This window comes from Esox lucius, chromosome 23, assembly GCF_011004845.1.
Source record: "Esox lucius isolate fEsoLuc1 chromosome 23, fEsoLuc1.pri, whole genome shotgun sequence".
Taxonomy (NCBI): Eukaryota; Metazoa; Chordata; class Actinopteri; order Esociformes; family Esocidae; genus Esox; species Esox lucius.
The window spans coordinates 9,760,843-9,777,248 of NC_047591.1; the positions used below are offsets into that span (position 1 = coordinate 9,760,843).

Consider the following 16,406-nt stretch of genomic DNA (forward strand, 5'->3'; position numbering starts at 1 on the left):
CGTTTCCGTCGAAAAACGTAATTACTGGATATAATCAGCAGATGGCGATGTTGGGTAGCTTTTGTCCACAAACACTTTATATTGTAACAGTTAATTGTTATCTTTGGACTGTGTTTAAAGTACTATTCTGTATCCTCTTACATTATTAGACTTTTACCGTAGACATTTTGTACTCTTAAATTAATAATCTATAAACAAATATTTCAAATGGATTTGTTTGTAAATATTCTGAAACGTACAGTCATTGTATGCATTATGTGGTGCAGGACAGTGGTCATTTATATCATATTTAGGAAATGTAACCGTTATAGGAACTTAAAATGCCACTCCTACCATGTGTTTGTATTGTAGATCTTTCAGAACATGTCCCAGGTAAGATGGCTGCCAAATTGCTCCATTCTGATTTATAGAGGCTCTATGACGTCTCATTACTGTTATATCTATGGGGCTAACCATTAAAAAACAACCTGCAGTTCACCCTTCTCACCGAAAGATGGACCACTTGGATTTTATATCTGACCAGCAATCGCTGATAGCTTCTTCCCTGAAAGACGGACAACTTTGGTTTTATTTCTTGAAGTCAGTCCTGAAATCGTGCGAACTATTCTGTAGAGAACGGATAATATTAATTCGAATTCTTCTTCGTAGACTCAGGCCTCAAATTATTTTCTCAAATTATTTTACTCTTAGAATGGGAGACAGATACCCTGGTGGTTAGAGCATCTGCGGCGGCAGTTCCCGGTGAGTAAGCCGTGTGTGTGTTGTTCTTCAGCAATATTGTTAACTGTAATTGCTCTGGATGAGAACATCTGCAAAATGATTCTTATCAAATGGCTGTAATAGAACGTCAGTATCTTTTTCTACGTTTTTTATTTGAGTAACTTTGTTTCTCCACAATTGAAATTAGAAGTCTATTTCAAATACTTTCATGATTTTAAACGATTCAGTGTGTCTAGGTTAGGTGTCTCTGTCTGAATTCACAAAAACATTCAATCAATTAAGGAATTCAATTACATGCTTCATCTATTCAGTTACAGTTAACACACTTAAAACATCTTGAAGTAAACGCTAAAGATTTTTTATGGAAATACCAAAAACTCTAAAAATATCAGGAAGACAAATATGGTTGTTATGCCAACAGCCTTCAGCCGTATATGTCTTATATGTGTAAATGTGTTCCACTGAGTGGCTACATGTTATTGCATAGGTGTAATTCACAAAACGTTATTAGATTTTTATTACATTTAAGTGCTATCCAAGTAGTTGGAACCAAGGATTTATGTTTATTTTCGTTTATAGATGGGGTGCTTTATTTATTTTCCTGTCCCTTCTAAAAATAATTATTTTAATACCTCATTATCAGTTGTTCTCAAACTGTTTTGGCCAGTGAGCCACAACTGTGGCTATGAGAATGTCAAGCAGCCCACACATAAATAAATAAATAACCTTACTAGTAATTACTTTGAAATGCCAGGTCTTTTTGGACTCCATTCCTTCCACAGCAGGTTTGGTAGAGTCAAATTAGGAATAGTTTTCACCAGCATATTCTCCAGCAAACCACGACTGATATTCCGGTTGCTCGAGCCACCACAAGTAGTCTCTAAAGCACAACAAGACAAAGCAAACCCATCCACCCTGGGCAGTGCTGGACCAATTTGCATCTCCTTTCATGGGACCCCTGGGCATGATTGGTTGCCACAACCAAGATTTGCACTCCTGGCTGCAATGATGCTGTTGCATTGCAAGGCAATGTCTTAGCAGTGTGCACCACTCACTGGACCCAAATCAAACATACTAACAGTTTAATAAATACATTTCATATTTTATATTGGGGAATAAATGTGGTTGTGTTTAGGAAGGTCTAGGGCAGGGATGGGCAACTTGGATGGTGGTGGGGGTCACAGAATTTATGTACTGGTCATCAGGGGCCCGCAGATTAACTTAGAACACACACACACATCCATGTACTGTATGTAATTATTAACCCTTATACGCTATAGGTTTTTTGGCTGTTTTCACTACGATATTTTGGCTTGTACAGAAACTTCTGTAATTGGTATAATCACTCTCAGCTACACTCTCAGAAAGACATCACAACAGCTTGCTGAGACCCTGAAATTACTGTTTTATATGTAAACATGAAAAAATGATTTCAAGTCTATTTCATGGTTTGTTTCCAGCATATATTTTGTTTCCAACAAATTTAAGGTTAAACATGATATATATTTTTATATTTTCTTTGTGTATATATCCTTTTACTGTTTTCTAAATTCATCTGAGGGCTGCACAAAGAGGGGATTGCCCATGCCTGGTCTAGCGTATTGATAAAATACACCAAAATATTGCAGCGCATTGGTCCATCAGTGTCTCACACCTGCCGAGCGAGGCCCCAAAGGTTCAGCACTGGCTACGAAGGTTCAGGACCCTGGAGAGGAGGCGCTGGGACAGGGTGAGAAAATGGCAGAACTAAGAGAGCATACGCCCGCAAAAAGTGGCAAAGAGACAAAACATTTGAGAGGCAGGTGGGAGGTCCAGCTTCACCCCTTCATCTGTCCCTCAAGGGAGGACTAGGACCTGCTCTGAAATGATGAGCTCCTCTGACCTGCACAAATCCATTCGAGGAGCAGGTAGCCCTGGGACCCTATAAACCTTCGCAAGATGGTTGATCTCATGGAACAAGGAGCCCCCACTGGCAGTCAAGTGTGCTGGGCCCACCCGGGCAGTATGGCCCGTGACCTATTGAGGGTGGGTTGGCCGTATCAACGAGCCTGTGTCTCGGGAAAAGTCCATGCCAACTGATCTGGGGAGCCAACTGCCAAAATCCAATGCGTGGTTGGCCAGTTGCGCCATCTGCTACCAGGCTTGTTCCTCCATGCTGACATGCTGGTTCCCGTTCCCCACAGTTAAGTAAAGGACTCTCCAAGAACCTTTTGTTTTAAGAGTGCAGTTTGACATTAAAGGGAATATGCATCATATTTACCAGCATGCCCTATTGCAGTGTGAATTTTAGAATATTTGTTTTAATATCTGTGTTTTGCATGTACTTATTGGTTATTTTATTACATACTCATGAATATAAATGTGTTTTTATAGATATTATTTTCAAAACTAATCCAACCAGTTTTATCTATGCAATGTATGTTCCAGTTTTGATGATTTAGTTAGTATCAATGAACATTCTTCCCAACCTTGGCAGTCATTGTGATATCCTTACTGGTTGCATTCCAACATAAATAACACTTAATCTTGCTAGCCAGTAGAATGACTGTAGGCCTGATTTGTTCTGTAAACCAATAGTTTTTTTTTATCATTGTGTTTAGGCCCTCAACTTGTATGACTTTAACATGTAAGTCTAATAAGACTGGTATAAGGTTCCAGAAAGAACCTTCCAAAGACCAAATATTTAAGGTATTAACCTTTAAATGGCATTCTATTTTTAAAATGCCAATGATAAATTGGTAGTAGTATAACCTAGCACACAGGGTTCTAGGTAGAACCATACGCATGGGGTCTTTGGAGAACCCAATATAATGGTTTCTAGGTAGAACCTTCTGCAAAGAACCAAAACACAATAATGTTTCTGGTATACATGCTTAACAACTATTAAATATCAATTTTGGGCCTGTGTTGGTGATTCCCAAACAAAGGCTTGATATGTTAAAATCTAGATAAGGTGGCTAAGTACAAAGTTAATTCAAATAAAATGTAATGGAATTTGTGGGGTTAAAGTATTTCAGCAGGCGAGTTAGGATTCAGCAGCACTCAGGGAACTGGGCTGTTGATGGTTTCCATGAAATTGCAGATTTCTTTGAAAGGATTTTCTTGGAATTTAGTTTAAAGTGCCTGGTGAAAATCGCACTATTAAAAGTTAATATTGGTCCACTCACACTGAACTCATATTTATGGCAAGCATCCCTTTTGTTCTGTGCAGAAAAGCTGCTTTTTAACTAAGCAATTTTTTTCTTTTTCTTTTTTGAAAACGATTGTTAGTAATTAAAGATTATATTTTACTTTAAAAAAATTAAACATTGGCCAGTTTAACATCTTTCTTCATCACATTGAACATATTTTGTGATTGTTTTCAACTATCCTTTTTATGTGATATTCAAATTATTTTTTAAAGGTAGGTATCAGAAATCACTTTGGAACATCTAGAACGTTTTCTGAGAATTGCATAGATAGTTTTATAGTTTGTGCCTACTTTATATCTTGCCCAAATGTCCCATACAGTGCAATTTAAGGAAACCCTTAGTGACATCTCTTCCACTCAAGCAAAAAATAAAACACACACACAAAGGTTCTTAATTGCATACTCCTCAGGTGTCTTTCTCAAAACGTATTTGAAGAGGGGGGGCCTCAGCGTTCCCATCCAATGTGTTTTGAGAGGCAGTCGAGAAGTAAGGAGAATGGAATTATGATCTCCACATTCAACCGGGTATTTCCACTGGCATGGCAAGTAAACAAGTAAATTCGAAGATGAACGACCTCAGTGGATGTGACCATTGACGAGAGACTGTGAACTATCTCCGATTATATAATTGAAAAATAAGTCAATCATTTGGGTTGAGTTGACATGGCACTCAATGTAGGCTACATACAGTACATACACGGCCCCTCTCTTACACACAAGCTTCTGTCTCTTGCACATACATATAAACATGCACGCAAAGGCACATAAACACATCAAGATGCACGCACAAACACAAATTATAGGCACGCGAACCTATGAGTTGCAGCTTGTTCTGTTGGCGCTACCTTAAAAATGTTTTCGCTTAATACCACGTGATCCGTTTCCTGGAAAGTTCTTGGAAATCTGTCTTTTGTGTAGGCCCATAGCTGTGTGTTTTTAATAGGGAAACCGAATGCCGCAGAAATGACTGTCATTGTGATATGTGTAACAAAAACAGAACAAGCGTAGTTGTGTGACTTTTTTTTTGTGTGTGTTCATATCTTGAAATAGTCACCAATGAGCTGTGGTCGTTGTTTGTTTTGTACTACCGGCTAGAGAATATTATACCGGAGTTTGTTTACTCGTGTTTGTTTTTAAACTAATGTTGCCAAATTGTTAAAATATTAATTGCCCAGACCGAAGAAAAATATGACATGGAAAACTCCGGTGATCTGTATTTTTGTTTGTGTGTGGGCGATATGGTTATAAGCTATTGCCCTTCCCTGCAAGTGTATTGCTGTTGTGCTTTGTTTCAACTGGCACGTTCGTTTTTTTTTGTCGGAGAAGTGCGCATTTGAATGTACATCGGATGAGCCGTTTGGTGCTGGATACTCTTGCAAATAGGTAAGCGTTTATTTTTACGTAGGATATCTGTTGTAAGTAGATATGCCAACATTTGTGTTCGGCCTAATTAGTAAGTTAACTAGCGTAAGCTCACCTAAAATGTCAAGGTTTTGTAAACATAATGCAAAAGTCTCTGACACGTGCTTTAATATTGGTGGGTGTTTAAATACATCGTTGCTTATGTACACAACCACAATACAATGAACGTTTATTTAGCCTACACAAAACAATCGGTTTACCTAGAATAGATGTGCTGCAAGCAAATAATAGGGCTCGCGGTAAGGCTTATTAGCCAGTGACGCTATATTTGCCACATTGACATTTCCGTAGAGTTGAGTAAATTTCGCTGAAAGGAATTCCCTTGATCTTTAACCTCAACAAAATATGTTTATTTCCTCTTGGATATACATAGCATAGTAACATTTAAATAATTTAGCCTATAACACATAAAAAAAAGGTTTATTTCATTATTATGTATCGAACGAATTGATAATGTTAAGTATTCACTCTGTTTCTGGCTCACTTTTTTTTAAAACGCTTGCGATGTGTGATATGTAAATGTATGTAGCTGTGTTATTATGAAGTCAGAAGCTTAACTGCATGTATATACTGTGTGATTTACAGGCCGTCACTTTCATTCATAAATTTCAAGGACGAGTGTAGACGAGACTGGTCTTGCGACCGTGGGTCCACTGCCTGTGTTTTGGGGAATATTGCTAGATCTGACGGATGTCTTTTGGTAATTTTGGGTGCTTCCCCAATGACCTGCCACTCATCCGAATCCACGGAGACCATAGAAAATGGAAGAAGAACGGATACGGAGTCCGTAGTTGTAGATTCCGATGAGAATCGAATCGCGCGGGCCATGAAAGACCTTAAAAATACAGGTGAGTGCGTGCCTTCTTTTAATAGTTTTAGATCATCCACTAAATAGCTTGGAATACAGGTGTGTGCATGTCGTCATTTCATAATTCAAGATCACCTCTGCACATATGTTTTGATGTTATTACTAAATTAGATATTTGTTTTCTTTCGGGTCGTTGTACAGCTTTATTAGTACTTCTACAAGTAGGCGATATGTACAGAAAGCTTTTCCGAATTAAAGATTGAACGTTATAACTGTCGTGTATAAAAGTATTTATTAAGAAGCAGAAACACATGTAGCAAAAACATGACTTTACAGTGATTTGTCACTAGTGAAAACATATCACATCGCAAAACAGAAATAAAACGAATTCGGGTTCAAAGGAAAAATAAATCTAATCAGATCAGTAGATAAGGAAATCATTATGTATGGAAAATTACTGTAACTTGGATAGGAATTTCAGGATAGTAACTGTCATTAAGACTGTCATTTTGTTGTCTTGGATGGAGAGTTTTTGCATCATAGTTCTGCCTTTTGTTTTCAGATGACATTTTCCAGCTCCATCTCTCAGCTTTTACGGAAATAGGGAATAATAGGACGATTTGTTATGCTTGAATCTGCTTTAAAAAACTAGAAAGAGTAAAACATCTGGTCAACACAGTAGATAAGTATTAGACACATGTTGTACAGTAATTTCTACACCTTATGGTAATCTGTGACTGCAAGCCAAGGGAGAAATCTACTATAATATATTTTATATTCACATTATTTAAGCTTGCCATTGATTCTTTTTGATATATGTATTTTACCTAAATAAATGTAAGCTTTTTTTTTTACTAACATCACACCTCCTAATCATATGTAATGTATACACTGAAAACAAGTGGAATTCATTTTTTTATGTGAATTACCATTAGTGTTCTTTCTCACAAGCACATGCATCAGCCTATATTTTAGACCAAATGTAAAAACGAGAAATGTTCCACTGATGCCACATTTAATAGATAAAGTCTTGTGAAGACAAGACATACATCCTCCCCTCCACTTTAGTACATGCATTCAAAATGCATCATTTTGCCAGTGTCGCATGAGTAACTGCAAGGTAATTTGATTACAACAATGGCTGTGTTTACACAGACAAATTCAGATCTTTTAACCAACCAGCTAATCAGCTGTAAAGGTGTGTAGAGATCTAATCTGATTGGTCAAAACACCATTTAGTGGAACAAAAATCTGATGGAAGCTACCAATGGTAACTTCTAAGAAATCACTACTGTATTTAATGTCTTTATAAACTCTGTGGAGAAATAACCTTCATGTCTCTCTTGCGGTGTCTATGGCAATTGAATCATTAGGGGCATTTGTAAAACGTGCCTCTGATCCAATTCATCCCTTATATAACCAGACCAATCATTTGCTCCAGTATGCTGCAGTCCAGAGTGTTGTTGCAGGACTGTGTTGGCAACTCCTTCTGGTAACTGCTGTGCTGGCAGAGTCAGAATTGCCAACTGAATCGGCTATCATCATATTCAATTATAGTGTATATTGTAGTGTATTATGTATATCTTAATAATCCGGAAACGGTAAATGAAGGGATTTGATGAGATGTAACAGAGTAAAAAATTAAGTAAATTACTTGCATTGTAATACTAGTTTCTCCCAAAACTACTTATAGCACTTTACTACCCATCCCTGGTCTGTGTATATCTTGGCTGATTATGCATGCGGCCATTGCTCGTCTTCAGCAATGTACCCATTATGCATGGTTGAAAATGACAACAAAGCGCACTTAGAATGCATCAATGAACACATTTCACCCTTATTTATCCTGAACAGTAATGGGTTGTCTCTTGAAATGTGCAGTTATTCATGCATATTATAAACACCAAACATTTTGAAGTAATCAAGACGTGCATACATTTGTTGATGTTGGTATTGGTCTATATAAGGACATTTTTGTAATTGACTATTGTTTTCGCAGACTTTGACCAGCATTCTAGAAATAAATACAACATGATAAAATGTACGTTGGTAATTCTTTTTAAAAGTATACCTATCTTGGAAGATACCAATATGAGAATACCATGGGGTTAGTGAATGGTTCCTATGTGTACAGAAGCACAAAGAGCTGGTGAAATGCTATGGTAATTGATAGGAGGTTTTCAGTTATTTGGCTTTATATATTTTTCCTTTTGGGCTCTTTAAACATTAACCATGTTTTATGCATTTTCAGAGGCATGTCTTATCATTACTTGTCTAATCAAGGCTGTCTTTCTTGCTCTCGGTAAATCTAGATGTATGTTCCCGAGCTTCAGCCTCATTGTATTGCTGTTTGCTAGCAGTACACTTTGAAAGTCCATCCAACAATTATTTAATGGGATTTATGAACCTAGACACATTTCAAATATTTGCTGGCATTCCCTTTATAGACATGATATATTCATGCTATTTACCATATCTGATTCTCTCTTTGCTTACGTCATGTTGCATTTCATACATTCATGCGGAGGACTCCTTGTTTATTACCTCATCCTCAACCTCTATAAATCTAGATCTAGAATCCTTATGTTTTTGGGGAGAGGGGAACGGTGAACAAGTGAGGAAGGGAGGGAGACACTGCTATTGAACTGCACAGATTATTCATGTATTACTCAGTTACTACATTTTAGAACTTAACATCTGTTACTTACTTGCAAGACCATGTGGAATTTGTTTAAAAATTATTGAGGACAATACAGAGAGGGCCAATAGGTTTATGATTTAAATGTATTCATGTTTATGTACCGGTTGTTTTCTGTTATGACTAACCTGACTGTGTGTGAGGACATTTGGCAACACAAAGCATTATCTGACTTAAGGTTAATTTTAAGGTTAGAGTTAATGTTAGAATTAGGTTAGAGTTAAGTTCAGGCATTAAGGGTTATGGTTACGGCTTAAGGTAAGTGTTAAGATTTGTAAAGGAAATTAATTAGCCCAATAAAGTCCTGACAAGTGGAGTGGGTGTATTGTGCGTGGGTATTGACATTTGAATAACCCAGTGTTGTTTTGTCAGAGGTGTGCTATTTCCTCTTGCCTATTTGCGTTAATACATGTGACTTTCTCTTCCTAACAGGCTGGTACTGGGGAAGCCTGACTGCCAACGAAGCCAAAGAGATTCTCCAGGATGCCTCTGAGGGCACTTTTCTGGTGCGAGACAGCTCCCAGAGGGACTACCTGTTCACCATCTCCGCCATGACCTCTGCCGGTCCCACCAACCTTCGCATCGAGTACAAGGAGGGCAAGTTTAAACTGGACTCGGTGGTGCTGGTCAAGCCCAAGCTCAAGCAGTTTGACAGTGTAGTGCATCTGGTGGAACACTACGTGCAGCTGTCCAGGACGACCAGTAAAGGAGCATCGTCCTTAGGTGCCTCCCAGCCCCTGGGCCCACCCAATGGGACTGTTCAGCTGCTCCTGACTAAGCCTGTGTACACTGCCGCTCCCTCTCTACAGCACTTGTGCAGGATTTCTATCAACAAAGCCACAAGGCAGGTGCAGGGTCTGCCGTTACCCAACAGGCTAAAGGACTACCTGGTGGACTACAGCTACAATGTGTAGTAGGACTACAAATCCCAGGTGTGGGATGGGACAGGACGAGCTGAACTTGTCTCTGAGCGGAATAGAGCACTGTTGTCCAATCTGAAGAGACCCCTTTAGCCCCAAACCTTAGACACTGCTTGACTGGCCCTCCTAGAATGACAAATTGGGTTGAGCAATATGTCCTCAGGTAGGCTATGAGGGATCACTTCCAAACTACTTGCACCATCCAGTTGTTTAAGATTTATAGTTTTTCATCAAATGGTGCCTACTACTTGTGGTGCCAACTTGCGAAGGGTTCCTTTCAGGCTGGGCATATCCGCTACAGAACCTGGTGTGATGTCATTTTCATAATCTCTGAAACATGGATGTGTTTTTTTTTAACCATTGTGTTTTACCCTACCTGCAGAACCGTTCAAGTGAACATGGTTTCAGACCCTTCTGAACGAGACCGGGGGGTGGCAGTTGGCACGCACCTTTAAAAAAAAAAAAGCAATCTGGTTTCCAAGCTCTTTGTTGTTGCTTTACAGTCTCCGCCTCTCATGTCTGAGACATGAGCATCTGACAATGTCCACCTTTCTCCCTGAAGTATTTTTGCGTTTGTTTATATTCTATACTATTTTATTTTTTTGTATTGTAATCATAGAAGGAACAAAGGCTTTTTTTCATTTTTCAAATACTTTTTCTTGTTTCAGATTTTTTGGTGATGAAAAAGCGCAGGCAATATTACCATCTTCAAATCTGGCGCTGGTTTCCCTCTGTCTCTCTCTGTCTCCTACTAAGGGATGAAAAAATCATTGATTTTCAGGATGTAATCAATCCTGGATGTTGCTCCCACAACACATTAGTGTTCTGCGAAACATCAATACTTCATCGCTGCATTCGCCTTCAATAGCATACTCTTTTGATCAAGTCCATTCACATTGCTCACACAGCAGAACTAGACCTTGGTAAGACAGACTGATTATAACAGCTGTAGTAGTAGGATGTAACATCCACCTTCTATGGCTGTGATAAAAGAAGGAATTGCATCTCTTAGCGCATATTCTAGGTTCACCCAGGGGTTTTCATTGGATCAGTGTGAATATTTTATATCAATATTTTTTTAAGTATTTATTGACTTTTGTGCTGCTGTGTTTCCTAGAAAAATTCAGAAACGAAGTTACTAAAAGACACCCTGAAGGCACGTTTTATTATAATGGTTAAAGGATGTTGGTTGCCTCTATTCTGCTGTTTGGGAGCTGGTAATTAATGTGGCGCATGGATGTCATCATGCTCTTATGTGTTGTTTCAACTCATTATCAATATAAAGTACATACTGTACAACCAAGGTTCACTGAACAGTGTCTCACAGAATATTCCTGAATTTGTTCATAATACTTGATTATGAAAATGTCATGATGGTGCTTAAAAACAATTGTCAACAGTACGTCTACTCTGTGATGTAACCAGAGAATAAAAATACAAAAGAATGAAATTAAAAATGATCTGTGTGAAGTTCATTTTCTGTTTACATTTAGTAGTAGGCTCTAGGTCAAGAGGTTGGGTGGATGTTGAGGCAGCACAGGGATGAGACACCAGCCAATATTTTCTATTTAAACTAAACAGAATTGAACCCCCCGCTGGTCACTAAAATAATTGATTCCTGCTACTGAGAATACCAAATTCTCAGCAGCACTGCGCAGTGTTGCTCTCTGTGGGTTAATTGGCTGCAGGCCTGCAGCTTTTTAAGAAGAGTGTTACGTTTAGATTTGAGGCCTGTAGAAACAAATTTAAAAGATAGAGCAGCAGTTTGTTTTGGTTGTCTGGTGTGCACAATATATTTCAGTAAATTCATATTCTTTAATGTTGAGTTTTTTTAATAATATTCCGTGGTTGGTAGAAATATGCAAAACTTTTCAATATTGCAATTTCATTTGAATAGAAAGATGGGCATCAGTATATGTATAATTATTATAAATATCATTGCACAGCTTTACAGTATGTAGTATATTACAGTATGCAGCATACTTAACCTTCAGCTAAGATCCACTGTTGCTCACAGTACATTGGCTTACCTGCTGTGAGGACACACTGTGTGTGGGGCAAAGCAACTGCAGCCTGTAGTAGTCCTAGTTAGCACTGGATTGATGAAATCAGACTTAGCGTTAGTATCCTACATGAGAAGTGGAAAGAATGGTTAGGCCCTGGGCCTGACATCCACCGCTTTGCATTGCATGCTTACATTTTTATGGGGACTGTTCAATCTGTGGTGGTCACATGAGTGACAGGTTGGTTTTATATTCTGTTGGCTGCTGTATGTTCAGTTTCAGCCCTTCCCCAGTCCTCAAAATCATTAATTTCAGTATTCAAGGAGAAAGGTTTGTATTAAGCAGGCCTAAAAAACAGCCATTTAACAACACTCAGGTGTTGCCTGGTCATGTGGCGTTTTGGAAAAATACCATATGGGCTTCTCCATTTATGCCTAGCCTGCCTGGTTAACTAGTTATTTCGATCATTATCTGGCTAGTAATAGAGGTCTTTGACAAGGGAAAAATGGTTGGGCCTGTTAGAAATGCCAGGGCTGATTCCTGGTCTGTCCCTATAACACAACTCAACAGGGAGAGAATTTCCGAGAAATCCACTGGGTCCAAGAAAAGGCCAAGTATTTCTATTAAAGAGACAGCTTTGGAATACGATCATAGATGTTGCGTTGTGGACAACTGATCAATTTACTGTGGATCCTGTGTGCATTACTGCCCTTTGTCTCTTTGTTTTATTTTACCTCATGTGACCTGCAAATTACCTTAACCCATAAAAATCTCCACTTACAGACATAAAGCCTGCTTTGTTCTATGACATACCAGAGGAAGTAACTTCTATATTAAACGTTAAGTTCACTGCACACAATGTTATAATCTGAGAGAACTGAATGGCACACATCAATAAAACGTTGTAATGGCTGAAGAGGACAGCTGATTGAATGCAACAGGACTCAAAGTTAAGTAAGTTTACAAGTAGTAGGGGAGGGACATATGGAGGAAGCCTCAAGGCATGGCTGCCAATTTTCATACAGGCCACAAGTTAAGGTCAGGCTTTGCCCTACTAAGCAGTAGCAACCTATCATTCCTAATTTCATAGAAGGTTAACATCTAGAGCTAATGGCTGAGTGTCTTTAGCTGTAAATCTCTTAATGGGCCATTAGATGAAGCATTTTTTTATTCTAATCCTATTATTTTCTTTCAGTGGCTTTCTGTTATCAGTCACTTGGTTCATAATTTTCTGATATCCATTATTACTACTGAGATATTTGAAAGGCAAATATACTGTAGAGCAGGACCTTTGTTTTCATCATTTATATGCTAGTCTACGATGCAAATACAAAGCCGGATAAAAGCCTTTTAAATGATAAGATCAGCACTCAAACTTATGTCCCAATTTATCACATGCAAATACGGGTGCAGACACATTTGAAAGTTTGCTACCAATTCTGGAGTGTACTACTATTATTATAGCATTAGAAACATCCATAAGCAGCAGAGATATTCTCAGAATGATGCTGCCAAGGCTCAACAACTGTATAGGTTTCAAACTGGGACAATGAGATTTTAAAATACTGCATTGACACTGCACTTCGCCATATGGATGGGACATGAGGTTCAGATGCAACTATCACTGAAGATGGCAGGTCAGATTAACATGACATACAGGCCTGCCTGTCAACAACAAAGATTTAGCTCATTAACTTGGCCTCACATGGGAGACAGTTCATCCGTCCTCACCCGCCATATGAGATTAAGCAAATCATCCCAGCAGGGATATATACACAAGACTACGGTTCCCCTCACCAGAACTCTTCAACACAAATCTTTTGGCTGAGTTGGTTTTGAAACGCTTAGTGCCCTGGTTGAGCAGGGTTTGCACATTTTCAATCATACTATTGGTCAATATATATATATATATTTACAATATAATTCTTAACATTTTCACATAATCATAACCAAAAAAAAACAACCATGAAGAAACCAAAATATGCTAACAATATGAATATAGTGGCAGAATATTTTTTTTAAAGAAAATTTATATTTAGTATACACCTCAGTAAAAACTGAAGTTGCCAGGTACAATGATTTTTGATACTGAGTAATGTTTTTATACTGAGATCTACTCTGTAAACATTAGGGGCATATCGATACATTAGGAGAATGCAGTTTTTGAACTAATGCATCCTCAGTGTGCGCTTACGAAGATTTGGTATAATGGGCTAAACGAACATTTGAAAACATAACACTATCCGGTATTCCATAATGAACTACACTCACCTAAAGGATTATTAGGAACACCATACTAATACTGTGTTTGACCCCCTTTCGCCTTCAGAACTGCCTTAATTCTATGTGGCATTGATTCAGCAAGGTGCTGAAAGCATTCTTTAGAAATGTTGGCCCATATTGATAGGATAGCATCTTGCAGTTGATGGAGATTTGTGGGATGCACATCCAGGGCACAAAGCTCCCGTTCCACCACATCCCAGAGATGCTCTATTGGGTTGAGATCTGGTGACTGTGGGGGCCATTTCAGTACAGTGAACTCATTGTCATGTTCAAGAAACCAATTTGAAATGATTCGAGCTTTGTGACATGGTGCATTATCCTGCTGGAAGTAGCCATCAGAGGATGGGTACATGGTGGTCATAAAAGGATGGACATGGTCAGAAACAATGCTCAGGTAGGCCGCGGCATTTAAACGATGCCCAATTGGCACTAAGGGGCCTAAAGTGTACCAAGAAAACATCCCCCACACCATTACACCACCACCACCAGCCTGCACAGTGGTAACAAGGCATGATGGATCCATGTTCTCATTCTGTTTACGTCAAATTCTGACTCTACCATCTGAATGTCTCAACAGAAATCGAGACTCATCAGACCAGGCAATATTCTTCCAGTCATCAACTGTCCAATTTTGGTGAACTTGTGCAAATTGTAGCCTCTTTTTCCTATTTGTAGTGGAGATGAGTGGTACCCGGTGGGGTCTTCTGCTGTTGTAGCCCATCCGCCTCAAGGTTGTGCGTGTTGTGGCTTCTCAAATGCTTTGCTGCATACCTCGGTTGTAACAAGTGGTTATTTCAGTCAAAGTTGCTCTTCTATCAGCTTGAATCAGTCGGCCCATTCTCCTCTGACCACTAGCATCAACAAGGCATTTTCGCCCACAGGACTGCCGCATACTGGATGTTTTTCCCTTTTCACACCATTCTTTGTAAACACTAGAAATTGTTGTGCGTGAAAATCCCAGTAACTGAGCAGATTGTAAAATACTCAGACAGGCCCGTCTAGCACCAACAACCATGCCACGCTCAAAATTTCTTAAATCACCTTTCTTTCCCATTCTGACATTCAGTTTGGAGTTTAGGAGATTGTCTTGACCAGGACCACACCCCTAAATGCATTGAAGCAACTGCCATGTGATTGGTTGATTAGATAATTGCATTAATGAGAAATTTAACAGGTGTTCCTAATAATCTTTTAGGTGAGAGTAGATTCACCATGACAGTCACTGTTGATATTTCAAATGTGGAAATATTCCATCATTTGAAAAAAATATCCAATTACAAAGACAATTATGTTTCTATGAAAGGCTAGGATATCAAAATGTAAATTGTAATCATTTAGAAAGAAATATTGGTTGATTCAGAAGCATAGACTGTAGAAAACGAAATAACAGGATTGGCTTACTGTATATTCGGACTATTCATCAACAACTCCTAAGCTATGCTGATAGAAAAACTATTGCACACATTTAATAATAGGCTAGATGTGGACAACATTTTTTTTTAATTACCTGATGGGTGACTAAATAATGAATTGTCAAATTGAAAATGAAAAGTGATCTCAGCATACACTGACAAAGATGCTCAGCAAAGATCATATACTACAATAGTCCATATAGGCTATAAGCTTAACCTAACATAAACAGAAAATTCCAGTTAGCGTAATGAAACTATGCTCCCCAAATAACATGCAAATGGGCTCTGTTCTATAATAAAACTTCTCTCTATTTACAATATAATTCTTAACTTTTACACAATCGTAAGCAGAAAATGACAGTTAAAAGATGACATCCACACCCCCCTCACCCTTCGTATACACTAAACAACAGAAACATGGAGCATGGTATATAGACCCTTCTCCCCCATACCATGAACAGTCTCCCTCCTTTCCCCACTACCTTGGTAATTGTAGATGATACTCAAATATATATGGCTCTTGAACCGTGTGACTACAGCTTAATAGACTCACTGTGTCACTGTATAGAGCACATAAATACCTGGATGAGACAAAATTGTCTACAGTTAAACCAAGATAAAACTTATTGTGTTTGACAACAAAAATGAGAGAAATAGTATTAATAAAGAGCTGGATTCTCAGGACCTACAAACCAGGGATTTGCGTAAACTTGGTGTTCTGGTAGTCTCACATCTCACATTCATCAGTCATATCAAAGCAGTCATCAAAACAGCATTCTATCATCTTAGAAATATAGCCAGAATCAAGGGCTTGGTGTCCCAAAAAGACCAGGAGAAGCTCATCCATGCTTTTATCTCTAGAAGGGTTGACAACTGTAATGGGCTCTCAACTGGACTCCCCAAAAAGACAATTAAACAGCTGAAGCTTTTTCAGAATGCTGCAGCTAGAA

At 38.5% G+C, this 16,406-nt stretch overlaps 1 protein-coding gene across 2 annotated transcripts; it reads left to right on the forward strand.

Moving 5' to 3' along the window:
- Positions 1–507: 507 nt before the first annotated feature.
- Positions 508–11,216, forward strand: socs2 (suppressor of cytokine signaling 2). 2 transcript variants are annotated; one of them, XM_010900131.5, is made up of 4 exons: positions 508–741; positions 2,349–5,293; positions 5,918–6,180; positions 9,271–11,216. In XM_010900131.5, exons 2-4 carry the CDS (start codon positions 5,259–5,261, stop codon positions 9,750–9,752), a joined length of 780 nt encoding a protein of 259 aa, XP_010898433.2. In that variant the 5' UTR covers positions 508–741; positions 2,349–5,258; the 3' UTR covers positions 9,753–11,216. The 2 variants fall into 2 exon arrangements, with proteins under 2 accessions (XP_010898433.2, XP_034146045.1); XM_034290154.1 differs by lacking the exons at positions 508–741; positions 2,349–5,293 and having other exon boundaries at positions 5,300–6,180.
- The last annotated feature ends 5,190 nt before the right edge of the window (positions 11,217–16,406 follow it).

Excerpts from the sequence above, each read along its gene's own strand:
- socs2 (XM_010900131.5), top strand. The coding sequence starts at position 5,259 with ATGAGCCGTTTGGTGCTGGATACTCTTGCAAATAG. Across the intron at positions 5,294-5,917 it reads CTGGATACTCTTGCAAATAG|GCCGTCACTTTCATTCATAA; the intron begins GTAAGCGTTTAT and ends TGTGATTTACAG. Across the intron at positions 6,181-9,270 it reads GAAAGACCTTAAAAATACAG|GCTGGTACTGGGGAAGCCTG; the intron begins GTGAGTGCGTGC and ends TCTTCCTAACAG.